This window comes from Esox lucius, chromosome 11 (genome assembly GCF_011004845.1).
Source record: "Esox lucius isolate fEsoLuc1 chromosome 11, fEsoLuc1.pri, whole genome shotgun sequence".
NCBI lineage: Eukaryota > Metazoa > Chordata > Actinopteri > Esociformes > Esocidae > Esox > Esox lucius.
In genome coordinates, this window is record NC_047579.1 from 25,476,737 (window position 1) to 25,493,898 (window position 17,162).

At 41.8% G+C, this 17,162-nt stretch overlaps 1 protein-coding gene across 1 annotated transcript in view; it reads left to right on the forward strand.

Moving 5' to 3' along the window:
* tmem104 (transmembrane protein 104) overlaps positions 1–8,993 on the forward strand; it is a 74,376-nt gene extending 65,383 nt beyond the window's left edge. Inside the window, exon 10 of the mRNA XM_013135807.4 lies at positions 4,594–8,993. Within this exon, the coding sequence (XP_012991261.1) occupies positions 4,594–5,357 (764 nt within the window). The 3' untranslated portion in view covers positions 5,358–8,993. The remainder of the gene's footprint in view (positions 1–4,593) is intronic.
* Positions 8,994–17,162: the final 8,169 nt, after the last annotated feature.

Below are 17,162 nucleotides of genomic sequence, written 5' to 3' on the forward strand. Positions count from 1 at the left end.
GAGACAGCGCCACAGGGGCCTGAGACAGCGCCACAGGGGCCTGAGACAGCGCCACAGGGGCCTGAGACAGCGCCACAGGGGCCTGAGACAGCGCCACAGGGGCCTGAGACAGCGCGTTGAAATACGTTTTATGACGGGGTGCGGTATTTCCTGTTTTAATGGGCATATTAGTACTAAAGACATTAGACTAAACTCTAAATATGCGCCGTCATCCCAATAAATGATGATCAGCAACAAGTCTTTTCTTATATGTTAGTCTAAATTAAAAGTAGAAAAATAGACTATATAACACAAGCAAAAGTCTGAAAAACATAATTAAAATAGCCTATACACCATCCTATAAAATATATATGCATATGCAAAGTGGATAAAATAGGCCATAGAAAACTAAACACAATGTCGTAACAAAATTATTTGAATTAGCATTTTAAGCGGCAGCCTACTCTTTTTTAACTAAATTTAATTTGTAAACATTCTTAAAAGTGGATAATCTGTGTTTATTTGGTTTACATGTTCAGACAAAATACTTCCATTTATGCATTACTTTGAATATTTTACTTTGTATTTTATTTTGGAGGAGCTGAGGCAGGGGTACTGTCGAACCACACAAACCCCGACTTCTGTCGTCCTGGTCAATAATCCCTTTGCTCATTTACAAGTGTCACTACATATGAGAAGAGCTCACTGAGACATAAGGAAATAACAGGGCCAGTCACATATTATTTAGCCAAAGACGTGCTCTAAACCACATCAAAAGAACATGTTAATTGTTGTTTATCGTATCCCAAGTGAAAACGCTAGTTGGGCTTCTGCCCTGGCTTTCTTAAAGCTAACGTTAACCCTTGATGTAGTCCAGATATAATCATTAATAATAATAATAATACAAATCCATCTAGTCTTTAAAGGTCAAAACACCTGTCGGTTTTATTCGCTCCTTGTCAGAGACTAATTGAGACCTGGGACACCAGGTGAGTGCAGTTAACTAGCAGGTAGAAACAACACAACATGAAAGGGTTTTGGCCCTCTTGGAGGGAAATTGCCTACTACTGATCTAGTAGTCTAAACTTTAGCCCTTTACTTAAATGGATATTTGGGTTTTTAGCATGTTAGATGTAAGCATTAAAGCATCATCCAATAAGGTGTTATGGTTGAATTTTTCTATATTAGATTAGATTCAACTTTTTTTTCATTGAACAGTAAAAGTACAGTACAACGAAATGCTGTTTGCATCTAACCAGAAGTGCAAATAGAGGACTGCAGAAAAATGTACAACTGCCCTAAGCAAAATGTGATTTTGGGGGCCCGTTCTCCCCAAGTGGTCCAGGACTCACTAGGAGTCGGGGTCCCTATGTTGCATATGCCTTGGGCCGGCACGGAGTTCAACTATATGTATATACAAGTAGAATGTATAGGTGTGCAATTATGCAAATGAAGTACATATGGCGTTTCTGAATATGCAGTGGAAACTGTACAGGTATTAAGTATAATGTATGTACAATTGAGATAAATAGTTGTGGCAATTCTCAAAGGCAATTTGCAATCGAGGCCAATTGAAGGAGTAAGGTAATGTGCAACTAAAATGCAGGGATAGTAACAATGAGGTTCCTGAGTTAGACGTGTGTAACAATTAAAAATGCCAGTACAGTGGCAGTTCTAAATGCGCAATGTGCAGTGAGGGCAAGGTTAAGGTGCAAGTCGGCATGTGCAAATGAAATACAGGAATAGCAGCAATGACACGTGAACTGAAAAATCTTATCAGTCTAGTCCAGTCGTGCAGGGGGCATGGGTCACAGAGTTCAGCAGGGTTACAACAGAAAGAAACTGTTCCTGAGCTTGCTTGTGCGAGAACGGAGAGACCTGATTGTGGCAAACAGATTGTGGCGTGGATGTTAAGGGTCCCTGGTGATGCCTTGCGCCCTGCACAGACACAGCTTGCGCTAGAGGTCTACAATGGCTGGATGCTTGGTACCCGTGATGTGCTGGCCGGTTTTCACCACACGTTGCAGGGGGCCTTCCGGTCGGCTACGGCGCATCCGCCAAACCACACTGTGGAGCAGTCAGTCAGAATTCTCTCGGTTGTGTAGAGGTAGAAGTTCATAAGGATCTTGGAAGACAGGCAGCCTACTTCAGCCTCCTCAAGAAGAACATATTTGGCTTTCTAGTGTATACCACAGTTAACGAAAAAACATTAACCGTTATTTACACAAGTACGAAGGTAAATGTGTATCGCTTGGAACTTAATTTCTGCTTTGCTCTTGTTTTATAACCTTTTGTTAAATCCGCGGTCCGGAAAATGTTGGCTGAAAAAATAATAATAATTGTGTCTTCAGCGATGTATGTGCGAATTGTTTAGTTTTGTGGGGGAATGTGACCTCTGCAGTAGATGGCTCATGCATGCAATTAGACAGCCAAACAAACAAAAATAACTGTTTGGAGGATGCTTCCACAGTATTTAGAAAATTAGGTGTAACATGCTAAGAACTGAAACATCCATTGAACACTTTTTGGCTTGTTGTCTCCGAAATCACACTTTCTCGCTAACTGTTGTGTTTCCTCTTGACATACATTAATGTGCCTTGGCAGAAGCACACTGTGCCTGATTAATAGGGGACTGACTAAAACTCTTTTAAATCCCCCCCCACCCCCGCCTGGACGATTTCGCCATAAAAACCACGACCATTAAAAGACGGAGGGGTATGAAACTGTGGCCTACACTATTCTTTGGACCTCACCCCTTGCTAATGAGAGACCTTGCCCCCACCCCACCCAGTAGAGGCAGATGAACTGGTCATCAGGTGGGCCCTCACTCAGGCCTTGTGTAAAAGAAACAATTCATCCTCTTGCGTGACACTGATGGGTTGCCTCCTGCTGATTGCTGCCCAGATGGAGGATGACATATTTCCAGCCAGGACAAGGGAGCTTCGCCTCGACGGCACAGCCAGCGTGTTTGAAGTGGGACCTCCGCGGTGCCGTGGAGGGGCTGAGGTGTGACGTGACGCTCTGAACCTCACCCTGTGTGTGTAAGATAAAACCTGAGGAGCGGGGCCGTGGAATGCGTCCGTGACTAATGCCCGGTTTTCATTTGGTGAGGCAGGATGATGAGACGGGCTGGGTGGGTGGCTGCTCCCAGGGGACGCTGAGCCGTTAACAGGACTGGCGTCCCAGCCTTGAGCTCCGGTTTAGGGACGCCCGACCCAGTGGCCGGACTGGCGACAGGCAGTCACAGTAATCGATTGGGGTCGGTCTTTACTCCAAAAGCAGGTTGTGGGGACATGGACGTGTTTGTCGATACCCAGCCCCAGACCTCTGCTGACTTTGGGTTGGAAGAACTATGAGTCAGAGAGCCTCCAGATAATGCACAAGCCATGGCATCCCTACAGACGGCATTTAAAACATAAAAATAAAATACTTTTGCTAGAGTGCTAGTTTCTGGTTTAGTCAGCTGGAAGCCAATCTTTCTTTAAGTGGTTCCAGCATTATCCTCATGAGGTATAAAGCCTCTTGCCCTTTGATGTGGGGGGAGGCTAGTTACATAATTGAATGCATATTGTTCTGTTGACTCGTCCTGGCTGGCTCGTTTTCCTACCAGGATGCCCATGCTCAGACCGCTGACTGGACTGAGGAGGAGGCTGAGTTATGTGTCCATCTTGGCCAGCTTGGCACTCTCCCACAGCCCATTAGGGTCTTAACCATCTTGCCTGGTCATCTTAAATTGCTTTCAAATTAGCAATGAAGGAAGACTTGCCCTTTTAAAAGCAATTTTTTATTGAAGCAGTGGGGCCTTAATGAGTAGTGGGCTGGATTAGGAGAGGGCCACGTGAAGAGGTGGATCCAGGGGTTTGGCCCAGAACTGACCCTGAAGCTGATGACATATTTGAACCCATCAAGTTGTCAGGGTTAAAGCATTGCAGTGCTTTGCCTTGTGGTATGCATCGGATCCCCGTTTGGCGACAGAAATATGCAATAATTTGGTGCTGAAATCTAATGGAATGAGCTATTTTGTTATTTCATCTTTATTAATGTTATCCTAAATCTAGACGTATTATAGGCTTGGCCATTATTTAGCTTTACATTTGTATTTTTACTTTAAGTAGGGCTGTTATTATGTACTTTTATTGTTTAATGATCCACTTTTCAACTCTACATAACCATAATGAGTTGGTATAGACAACTTTTTTCAAATGTAAAAAAATGATAAATGTTCTCCTTAAAAATAAAAGCAAGAACATATGCCATGGTAATAATGATAATAGACCTTTAATTTGTTACATTCACTGATAAAATTGTAATACCAACACCCCACGAATGGTGGTCTTCAAAAGCTTTTGAGCTTGGTGGTCCGTGGAACGGGAAAGGATGTAAAACTGGTCTAGATTCTAGAATGAAATCACATCATGGCTTTCTTTTAAGGCGAAGGTCGATGAGCGTAATCTACCCGCATGACAAGCAGATGCTTCCATGAGAGCACTCACTTAAACGTCTTGGGTTGTAACAGCCCCTCAGCCATTGCTAACATTGCCTGTATCACAAACGGAAAATTGTAATTGTGTAACTCATCACCGTTCTCTGCTGTTCTTCCCTCATGTCTTTCAGCGTTCACGATGATGATCATCCTTGCTCTGATCCGTATCGGTAAAGGCCGGGGTGAAGGCCGACCCCCTGTGGCCCAGATCTCTGGGGTGCCCAACCTGTTTGGAGTGTGTGTCTACTCCTTTATGTGCCAGCACTCCCTTCCCTCCCTGGTGACTCCCATCTCCGACAAGAGGCGCGTGGGGACCCTGGTGGTGTGCGACTACGTCCTCATCCTGGGCTTCTACAGCCTGCTCTCCTTCACGGCCATCTTCTGCTTCGACAGCTCCCTCCTGCACGACATGTACACCCTGAACTTCACGGACAACTGCGATGTGCTGGACGTGGCCTTCTTGCGCTACTTCCTGGGCCTCTTCCCGGTCTTCACCATCAGCACCAACTTCCCGATCATTGCCGTCACGCTGCGTAACAACTGGAAGACCCTGTTCCACCGCGACGGGGGCACTTACCCCTGGGTGGTGGACCGCGTGGTCTTCCCCCTTATCACCCTGGTGCCGCCGGTCATCGTGGCCTTCTGCACCCACAACCTGGAGTCGCTGGTGGGCATCACCGGGGCCTACGCCGGCACGGGCATCCAATACGTCATCCCCGCCCTTCTGGTATATTTCGGCCGGCGCCACGTGGAGCCCATGCTGGGCGCGGACGAGGTGAACAAGCACCGGTCGCCGTTCCGCCACACCTTCTGGGTGTGGTTCGTTGTGGTGTGGGCTACCTTCTGCCTCATGTTCGTCACAGCCAACATCATCCTGGAGGACACCAAGAAATGAGGAGACGGACTGTCAGACCGGTTGCTCTGTATGGGTGACTTTCTCTCTAAATAAAGCCTTGCCGTACCCGGTACAGGTCCAATGGTGTGCCTTTAAATGCCACTCTTGTAGCATGTGAAATCCTTGTAATTAAACGTAATTTATCACATTTGTTTTCGAAAAGGACCAAAATATCTACTAGACAAAGGTTGGTATGAAAGCTATACAGCGACGTAAAGGTAAAAACAAGGAGCTGGATTACTTTTTTTCCAGTGTCTTTCTGGAAAGCTGGACAATCAACAGTTTTAGCCAGGCTTTGCACTACACGGCAGCAATGTTTTTAAAGCATATACTTAGCAAAATAGTTTGTCTTTTTGTCCTTAGTTTTTCAGATGCCTCATTTAGGCTTGCAAAACATGCTGTAAATTAGCAATGTTTTTGAATTTATCCATCAGAGTAGAAACAGAATCTGTGGTTATTTTGAAGACTACCGTTCTAAAGAAACTTCATATGCACCATAAAACTTAATTTAAAAGCCTGGGCATTGATCACTGAAAACCACCAGCGCTTATACGACAGGCTTCTACTTGTGCCAAGTCAGTATTTCCTCAATGCACAGGTCTTTTGTTCAATAAAATAGGGACAAGACTACCACACTGCTTATTGTGACAAATATATGATGAAGATATAACAAATCCATGTGTAGATTAGGCATCCTATCAAACACCTGGGACTTAGCACTTTAGCGTCATGAAATGTCCATGAGTGAAATGCAAGTTTGTTTTGAAGGTGTCTCCTGGGAACTAGGACAAACGTTGCATCTGAGGTATTTCTGGTGTGACGTGTCTGCTGTTGTGCTTCATTGCGTATAGTTTTTTAGTAGTTGATACTGCTGTGTCCAATCCCTCGGTTGTCTCCTCCGTGGCAATAATGTTGCTCTTAATATTTACGAACTGAAGTTCACCTGAAAACGATTCACTTAGTCACAGCCTTTATCTGAAAAAAGGCTATTTGCTTAAATGTGTTCGAATACTCAACTATTAAAATGGACAGGCTGTGAAATGAGTCTTCTTTGAATTAAAGTTGGATGGTAGTATTTTCATAATGAACGTTTACATAAAAAAGACATTTATCTAGCACAGCAAATAAAAGTATTTAAAATATATACAAAGAATATTAAATGCTGAAAATGAATGTTATTCTTTCACTTGATGGTTTATTTTTGCGATAAGGATTTTAAACAGTGTCATTCAATTAATTTCATTAATCTTTTTTTGTTTTTTTATGGCTGCACGTCCACACGTAAAATGGTCAGAGGTATAGAAAGACTTCCAGACGCCTATGATAATCCGAAACCAAAGGCGACTAGATATTATGTAATAAAATTCCTTGAAAGTTACCAAAAATGTGGTTCCTTACTGTTTGAATGCGTAAGTTACTAGTAATATACTGTCCCAACTGTAGATGTAAATCCTTAATGGAGACCTAGGGAGGGTAGGATTGGGCAGGTGTGTCAGTGTTTATCTGGACCTTTAGAACTCATTCTTCCAGTTGGTAGCTGAAGACAGAGTTCACTCGGACAATTGAGTGCTCAGTGGGGGTAGAAATACAACCTGACAACTCAGTGCTCCCGCGACAAAGGCCAAGGCAGCCTTCATTTAAAATTGTAAAAAGAACATTTGATGACTGAATCAGGGACCGTTCCTCATTTATGGCCGGCATTTGCACATCCTCACTGGTAGGTCTGCTTCAGATCTCCACCTTTCCCCACAAACATTTAACATTCAACAGTGACAGATCCTGATTGATGGGCCTTGGGGAAGAGGTCCATCCCTGCTGATCAAGAGAGAGATCTGGAGTTTGATTTTAAATACATACCACCTTATGTTTTACTGCTCACCACCAAATCATCAGCCCGCCATAAGTCTCAGGTCAGCACCCACCTGCCTCCAGTTGGACAGGGTTACAAGAAGGGTTATCCAACTGTTACGACGCCTAGTATAAAGGGAACTTAGTTCCTCTTTTTTGCAATCACATGGTAGCTGGATTTGCAATAGCATCTTTGTGTTATGCTTGCTTGTAATGAGAATCTCTCAGCTGGCTGATTTGTTGACAGCTCTTTGCGTTTTTATTGCGATTGCCTGGTAGCTGTGTTTGGTTGACTAATTTGATTTCCCTCCCAGGCTTGTGAAAGCATCCTCTTCGGGCACAAGCCCTGCTCATACTCATATACTGCTCCTGATTATCATGTCCTTTGGCTCTTGACTTGCAGCTCTCTCAGATTTATTGGCATATCTATTCTACTCCGTTGTAGTCATCCGGTTTGAAATCCAACTGCAGCTGGCGTATATGTACCTTAGGCATCTTTGACGAAGCTCCGACAGGTGAATTATGTTTTGTGGTCTAGGGTTTCATATTAAACTGTTTCATTTAGCACCATTGTTTTCTTTTAGTATGTGAATGTGATGTACTAACAGCAAAGAGTAACCTTAGTGTCCTGTCTTAAACACTCTTATGATCCCAAAAAGACTGGGGACACTTATTACCATTCTTGCTTTGCACCCACCAGTTTGCACCCAATCGCATTGGGTTATAGCTCATGTGCATTCTTCATAGACCTTATCATCAACATGCTTAGAAGGGCAGTGTTACTTTTGGCAGCTGTTCTAGATTTTAATGTGATGTTCAAAATTAAATAATGAATATGTACCTCTAATTTCCATAATGTGCACATTCAGATATAGATGGGACATTGTTCTGTCAGATGGTAACACTATGCCAGTCAGAATTTACCAAGATGTTTTCTTCTGATTATAACATTGGGATGGAATTAAATAAAGGGAAGAGTCTGAGGTCTTTTACAACAGAATCATTATTTATGCTAATATTTAGTAACATGTTCTCAACCTTAAGCAAAAAGATTCTTAAACTCTGGGACTGTAAAGAATATCACCATCCTAAGGGCTGTTTTCCCCTGAGAAAATAGCCCGCTCTGTTAATATTCTCCTAATAATCCCTGGGTACTCATGCTTTATTGCTTAAGTTCAGTGATACTGTGTTAGGACAGAAAATAAAGAGTGCTCATTCTGTAATATGGCATCTGTCAATTTTTCTCTGTTAGTATGTTTTTTCTGTGTATAATGTTGGAATGCAGCTCATTCCTAAACTCTACAGGCCATAGTCAGTTGTTGGTACAGGCTCCCAGTTTGGGAAGAGTGCAATAGCTGCTCTACTTTTTGAAATGGAATGCAAAGGTGAAATTCATTTTGAACTGGTTTGGGGAAGTGTGGTTTTCCAAAATGAAGTGTGATCAATGTGTATGCGATGACTCCCATCTGGAGTTGTATAATGTGCCTTTTTCCCTGGCTTATTGTTGTCCATATTGTGTTAACTGGCCCGTCTTTGTTTAAGCATCCTATCCGATAAGATCCACATGTAAGCCACTTCGTTACGATTAACTGAGTTTGCCTCTTTGTGACTTTGAGACAGTGTTGCAATATTAATTCATTACGGGTTGCCCAAGTCTTTTCAACACTGAGTTTTGTCAATACTCAGTTAAAAAATATCCAGTAGTGGGATGTGTGTTTTTGTTTTGTTTCACAAAGGAACCAGTTGGACCTGCTGAACCTTAATTAAAGAACATATATTTGAAATTAACTTTTTGCGGGTGAATTTCTGTTTTCATGCAACATTGCTTTGTTTTGATTATTATGTAGTTACAATCTGTATCAATGTTAAATTTCACCTACTGTTTTAAAGGGACAGTCATGTTTGATTAGAAGGTTTGGAACAATTTAATTTTTTAGACTGCCTAGTTTTAACATTTTGCAACTTGACAGACAACTGGGTTTCAGCAACCCCCTTCGCCAACATCCTCATCTGAGGAGAGGCAGACGAGAAGTCTGTCTTCAGATCCCAAAATCCAGTAGCTAGCTAGCTAAGGTTGACATTATGATTTTACATAGGCTAAATGTAATCAGAGAATCAAATTCAGATTAGTAGGTGCTACTGCTATGCTGTCACTTGTCTGGTCCCAAAACAGAACTTTAATTCCCAATCTTAGTTAGGGATATGAGTGGCCAACAAAAGTCAAGCATATGACATATCGAACTAGCAACTGATGAGCAGCACAAGTCCAAATTAAAATCTGGGACACGTTGGAACACAACTTCTCCAGAGATAGCCTAGAACTCAGTTAATTAACATTAGCTAGCTAGTAAATCGTCGCCTCCAGTGAAAAAAACTTAGATCCGCCTCTTGCCATTAAGCATTTCATCAGTTACTTTTATAATATTCAGAGAGACATTTGGAATGCATGAATCACTTGTTAAATAATTTTGCTGTAATTTTGTTGTTGTCATTATTTACTGCTGTCATCCATCATTTATCATGCAGCTTATGCAGAGGGGTTGGATGATGTTTGTTCTCCAGACTCCTGGAGTCTCCTGATGTTTTTCCCACCCCTCACTCCTTTCCTCCATGTTTTTATTGTTGTCACTGACATAACAGATCCATCTTTTTATGATTATAATGAACCCCCCTGTTGAATTTCAATCTTTACAGGGCTGTGATCAGAGAAATTAAATTCACCCTTCTTATGCACGTGGCTCTGTTTCTGTGTTTGGGAATAGGGCTATAATTGAAAATTAAAGATGTTTTTCTTAATTTCTTCACTGCTTGTGTAATTTCTTCATGCGTGTTAGGATTTAGCGGGGAAAAATGTTTGAGGTGTTATTGAATTGCTTAAATTGAATCAAATTAGGATTTTTCTCCGACCCTTCTGGCCTCGTCTGTACTTCTTTGATAAGATGACCTGAACTACCAGTGCTCCAGACAACGACTGTGCAGCATGTCTCGCTTGCGGTCATCTTATGATACTGTTATGCGTTATAACAGTAGAATTCAGATCAATGGGTTCCTCCCCACATCCATACCACCATGATCAGAATTCTACTGTTATAACGCACATTGATAAGATGACCGCAGGCGAGACTTGCTGATCAGTCGTTGTCTGGAGCACTTGTAGTTCAGGTCAGAATACAAGGTGTGAAAGGATTTCGTTTTCCTTCACACTTCCTGAAGATGCTCAAAGTAGGTTGCATTTCTTAGTGGCTCAATAAAACTTCAGCTAACCATCAGAACCCCCTAGATTGGCCTTAGACCTAATTTTACTGCACATCGTTGTGGAGATTCTGGGCCAACAACAAACCAAGGATCCAAACACCCAAGTCCATTATCATAGTACGGGTCTGTTAGTGTTCTCGAAAGGAAATTATTTCATGAAAAACCAAATATTTATGGTTGTAATCCATATTGCGAGACTAAATGTTTCCTATGCATGTTCCACGTCTGTGTAGTCCGCTTGAAATTGGTATGTCTCACCTCCAAACTATAACTTTTCCTCGTGTTTGCAGTCAGACATGCTGGTAATGTAGCGTTATATACTTTCACAGACAAAATGAAAAGCTAGATTGGTCCCTAGCAACGATAAGGACAGCTACAATTTGTTTGCAGTTAACAGAATTGTTTCACTTACACCCTTGTGAACTTTGGTTCAAGGCATTACTATTTTGGAAAAGGAAAGGAAATCTTTTTTGGTACTATTCATTGTTTCACCATTCCTAATTTGATCAACCTAAAAATTAACATATACAGTATCTGGCTCCAGAGTTCTGGTGATGGTGGTGTTTTGCTGCCTGTCAATTTGTTTTCAGCTACATATAAGTGAGACAAAACAAGTCCTTAATCTCTCTTGTCAGGTGGAAGACCAGTCTAGACTGGGCTGGGCTGGACGTGGCGATGCGGAGTGAGCCTGTGTCGGGGTAAGATAACGCTAAGTCTTCCAGTAGGCAGATCCAATTTGTTGGGTCCTTGGTGGAGGCGATTATGGTTTGGTCAGCTGACATGATTCTGAGTAACAGGCAGGTTCCTCCCACAGACTTCACTGGGAAGGGCGCTTTGCTACTGAAAATTCTGAGATCTCATTGGACCTAAATATCCAGTTAAACTGTTGGTTGTTCATTTAAATAAGTCCCTGATTAGCACCCACCTGGGGTCCTGGGTTTAAATAAGTCCCTGATTAGCACCCACCTTGGGTCCTGGGTTTAAATAAGTCCCTGATTAGCACCCAACTGGGGTCCCGGGTTTAAATAAGTCCCTGATTAGCACCCACCTGGGGTCCCGGGTTTAAATAAGTCCCTGATTAGCACCCAACTGGGGTCCCGGGTTTAAATAAGTCCCTGATTAGCACCCACCTGGGGTCCTGGGTTTAAATAAATCCCTGATTAGCACCCATCTGGGGTCCTGGGTTTAAATAAATCCCTGATTAGCACCCACCTGGGGTCCCAGGTTTAAGTAAGTCCCTAATTAGCACCCATCTGGGGTCCTGGGTTTAAACAAATCCCTGATTAGCACCCACCTGGGGGTCCTGGGTTTAAATAAGTCCCTGATTAGCACCCACCTGGGGTGAATACATGGAATGGAACTGGCTTTGAGGGCCAGAGTTCATGACCCCTGCAAGTCTGTAAACTGTGCGTTTGATCTGTACATTTGATTTGGCCTTTAAAGCCTGTGCGGGTGTAGACCCATGCTAAATGATGGTCTGGTTTTTCATGCAGACAGTTTCGTTCCTTAAGGGGTAATTCATTACTGGACTGATACATTTTCTATGACAAACAGTCTGTAGCAATGTGAGTTTCATTAGCAGTTTGTGGGTTTAATTGAAGTCTGTGGGAGGAAGTTGAGTCACCCCGCAAGAAGTGTTCCATGGATAGTGGCCAAACGCTATGTGACGAAATGCTCTCAGCATAGGCTGGCACTTGGAACGGAAGAGACAGGTGTGATTAGGAGGGGGAATGGGCTTCATCTATCTCTCCTCAGTCCTCTTCACCACTGAACACTCTTCCAGGAAAAAAGAAAGATTTGTTCAGTAAGTTTAGACATTTGAAGTTCCTAATCCCAACCTTCTAGAAGTATAATTAAAGGTACAAAATATATGTACTGGGAAAACATGCTCCTTGAATATCACATATTGTTTAATATAATGTGAATAATACTAACATGGCTGATTAGACCAAGAAATAAGGTGCCAGCTGTTCCAACTTTTGCATCTGCGCAGGGTCTTGAGAGACAGACACGAAGCATGCAAAAATGGCAGTGCTTATCTTATTGAGAGATCAAAACAGGATAGTAAGAACTGTGCAAGCCAACAGCAGGGTCACACGCAGCACATAACACAGTTCCTGGAGGAAACCTATTGCAGTGCTGCAGCTTGCTTGGAGTTTAATCTTTTTTGGCCACCTGTTAGTAAGTCAATGTAATTCCTGTTCATCTGTTCTCTAGCATTGTCATTACATTGTCATGTTGAAAATAAAATAGCCAAAGAACATTATTTATTTTTTTCCTTTTGAATATGTTTTAAAATAACAGTAAAGGCCCAGTTTAACTTCAGAATCAAGACCTACCAGGACAGACCCGTTTTAACTTCAGAAACAAGACCCACCTGGGTCGACCAGGTTTAACTTCAGAAACATGACCAACAAGGACAGACCCGGTTTAACTTCAGAAACAAGACCAACCAGGACAGAACCGGTTTAACTTAAAATACAAGCCAGCTGTGTTATGCCAAGTGCTGCAATATGCTGCCATGCAGTGTCTTTGACCACTGCGCCATTTCCGAGTCAAATGGTGGTTTCTTTCTCTCCTTTTCTATCTGTCCAATGTCAGGTGGAAGCCAGCACTGGCAGAATATTCTGGAGAAACTGTCTGGAAAGTGTCAGTAGATGACTGATGACAATTACATTTTCACAGTCGAACACAAATACCCTTTACTTTGGTCTACCAATATATTGTTTATATTATTTTGGGCACGTGAAGGATTTTGTGTGACCAGAATTACCCTTGAGCTGTACATCATCAATCACCTTTATCAGCCTACTGTCCTAATACTCAGTATTCATTATGTCTGCCTGGTTTACATGTCCACTGGTCCCTCAAAAGCAATATCATAACAGACTCTGGATGAAATGAGAAAATGTCAGAATAACTTGTCATGCAGAGCAGAAGTGTTTAAAATAGAAATTCCTGTCATCCTCGTTAATACATGTCAAGAATGCAAATATGAATCTTCTGATATTTGGTCAAATAATGTACTTTTTTTACATTATTCTACCGGCCCCATCGATGTCCTGGAAAATGTTGGACTCCAACAGAGCCTAGACTTTACCAGCCATAACCAAGGACTTGTATTAGACCTGGTCAGTACCACAGGCTTGGATCTAGACAAACTGAATGGAAATGGGCTGTGCTATTATAGTCGTCCCTTTCACCCTAGCAATAAATCTCGTACTGTAACCTGCTCATTCCAACAATTAATCCATTCAGTTAAGGAGTCTTAAAACTATGAACCCAGTTTAGTGAATCCATCTCCAAGCGGACAGTTATGTACTTTGTGGCTAGATACATCACTGCCTTGAACTTTATAATGGGTTACATTGCTCCTTTGAAAACCTATCTTGTGTCTTTCTCCAAATCTTGTAAATCTAGAAAAATAGTATTAGAAAACTGGGCTAACTGTACATGCCCAGATACACTAGCAGCGTCAGCAAGAATACAAACATCCCGTAACTGCAGCTCTGACATCCTACAACTCCCAGCTGATGAGCTACGGGACTGGTGAGTGTGAACAACTGCTACCTCAGCCTCCCCAAAACAATGCAATAAATGACTATGCTTCTTTCATTGCAAAACTGTATATCTCAATATTGCCATCCTCCAGCTCTTGTAGCTGAACTACCGAGACTACGCTCAGGAGCTTATAAACTGCTGTGGTGCTGTGCTTAGCTCTACAGAAATCAAGTCCTCCATTGCTAGATGTGTCCCTCCTCAGGTCCAGCTGTCCAAGGCCCTACCAGTACCCTGACAACCTCCAGACTTCATAACAAGCCATTCTGTTACACCAGTCATCTTAAAAACAGTATTTTTATGTTACATTTCATTACAAATGCTTTATATCAATATAATTATGCATGAAGTGATGTCAGATATTTACCTTCCCCAATGCTTTGTCTCTCATGACTGGGATGCCAGAAGTAGGAAATGGGATGCCATTTCAGGAGCAGGACATGGCATCCTCTTTTTTACTAATGACCATCATAAGGGCATGTACAGCTAGGTGATAGGCCTATCTGGTTCCTATGATTATAGTCATAAGGCTTCTCCTGTGTCTGTAGCTAACATGGACCCTACGCACCTAAAATTCAGATAGCTTTGTTTGCAAAATCTGGTCTGAACCCATCAATAACTGGGATCAGTTGCAAAACAGTGAACACCTTACACGGTTTTAGATTACCAGATATGAAAGTGTTGTTTTTTTTAATTAAAATGAATATACTATTATACGTTTTTAAATGTTATTATAATAAATAATATATAATTGAAATAATTCCTAATTTTATAGAATAATTTTTATATGATGTAAGCTAACTTTATTATGTGAAACAAGGACCTTGGCCTACGGAAAACTGGGTGATTTAAAAAAAAAACGGTTCAAATGGATACAGTGCAATGACTATGCTCATAATCTAAAAGAAGTTAATGCAGTTTGATACACCTTCAGATTAAAAATGTTGCTTGGTTAAACCCTTCAAATAGTGTTCTAGTTAGAACCATATACAGAGATTTATTTTAAGAACCCTATATTGAACCCTCTGCAAAGAGTTATTTAAAGGTTCCACTTAGGGGAATCAAGGAACCCTTTATGGTTTTTATGCTCTAGTTCTTGTCCTGGTGCCCCAAGGGTTGCCTATTTTTATGTTTCAGATTATCAGTTTCTTATGACAGTCAATTAAGTGTGTAAGTGTTAATCAGGTTTGTGAGTGCTTGGGCATGAACAGAAATGTGCAGCCCTTTATAGAACCAGCATACTCTGATTAGCATTTGTGTGAAGAAATGCAGCTGGGTAATTTTCAAAGCTATTTTATTGACCAGTCCTAAAGAAAGTAAACTTTTTCCAGGTATTTTAGGGTTAACTCAAATTCATTTCCACCAACAATCGAAGGATGGGTTTATTGACAAATCACAAGCTCTTAGTTTGTATAGCCATGTAGATTAGCATTCTGCTAGCAGCAGGATATTATGCTGGCAGCACGTGGTTTAAGCGGTTTAAGCCGGACGAAAATATTTGATCCCCTGCTGTTTTTTTATGTTTGCCCACTGACAAAGAAATGATCAGTCTATAATTTTAATGGTAAATTTATTTGAACAGTGAGAGACAAAATAACAAAAAAATTATCCTGAAAAATGCATGTAAAGAATGTTATAAATTGATTTGCATTTAAATGAGTTAAATAAGTACTTGACCCCTCTGCAAAACATGACTTAGTACTTGGGGGCAAAACCCTTGTTGGCAGTCACAGAGGTCAGACGTTTCTTGTAGTTGGCCACCTGGTTTGCACACATCTCAGGAGGAATTTTGTCCCACTCCTTTTTGCAGATCTTCTCCAAGTCATGAAGGCTTCGAGGCTGACGTTTGGCAACTCGAACCTTCAGCTCCCTCCACAGATTTTCTATGGGATTAAGGTCTGGAGACTGGCTAGGCCACTCCAGGACCTTAATATGCTTCTTCTTGACCCACTCCTTTGTTGCCTTGGCCGTGTGTTTTGAGTCATTGTCATGCTGGAATACCCAACCACGACCCATTTTCAATGCCCTGGCTGAGGCAAGATTTGACGGTACATGGCCCGACCATCATCCCTTTGATGTGGTGAAGTTGTCCTGTCCCCTTAGCAGAAAAACACCCCCAATGCATGGCTTTTTCTTTGCAACTCTGTCTAGAAGGCCACCATACCAGAGTCACCTCTTTATTGTTGACGTTGAGACTGGTGTTTTGCAGGTACTATTTAATGAAGCTGCCAGTTGAGGAACTGAGAGGTATCTGTTTCTCAAACTTGAAACTAATATATTTGTCATGTTGCTCAGATGAGCACTGGGGCCTGCCAATCCATTTTCTATTCTGGTTAGAGACAGTTTGCCCTGTTACACTGGCTCTCATAGGTCTAGCCACGATTGCATTACAAACAGAACATAGCCATGTAGGACCTAATGCTAATCATAGACATAAGAATAAACATGAAATGAATACACTGACACTGTGGGAGCAGACCTGTAGACCTGACTCGCCTCCCTCTGTTTTGTTGCCTGTTTGCACAGTTCCATGTTGACAGTGTAGCTGCTCAGTCCCAGCCCAGACTGGGCTCTCAAACGTCATATTTACCCAGCAATCACTTGGGTTCTCACTGAGGATTACGGTGAATAAGTAAACACAGTGGCTGGGACTTTGTCGCTGGTTGCTGTTTTCTCTCCCAACATTGTCATCGGTGTCCTTGTCTACATGCTTGGGATAATGTGAAAACAAATAGTTATAAATCTGCAGGAGTCGACAACAACTTGTGTTATGTTGTTTTATTCCTCCCATGTACTGAATTTGCTGCGATTTGTGTTTTAAATAATAGTGATAAGATGTTTACAATTATTTGAGATTGCACATCAAACAACACTATCTATTAACAGTGTCTCCTTCTGGAGCCTAGTTACTGTCTGAATCAATACTTTTCTTCAAAATACAGATATGTCCATATTCTTTCTGTCTTCAGTCCTAAGCCGTAAGCTTAATAGCTTACAATAAAACTCAGTAGTAACCCTTTTTCTAATAACCCTGTTTCATCAAACAGTCCACCCTCTCCATCGAAGTCATAATAGATTTCAGATGGAACCGGGGGGGGGTGGGTAAATGAAAGGTCTGAGTTAGATCTTGGCGATAAGGCTCTC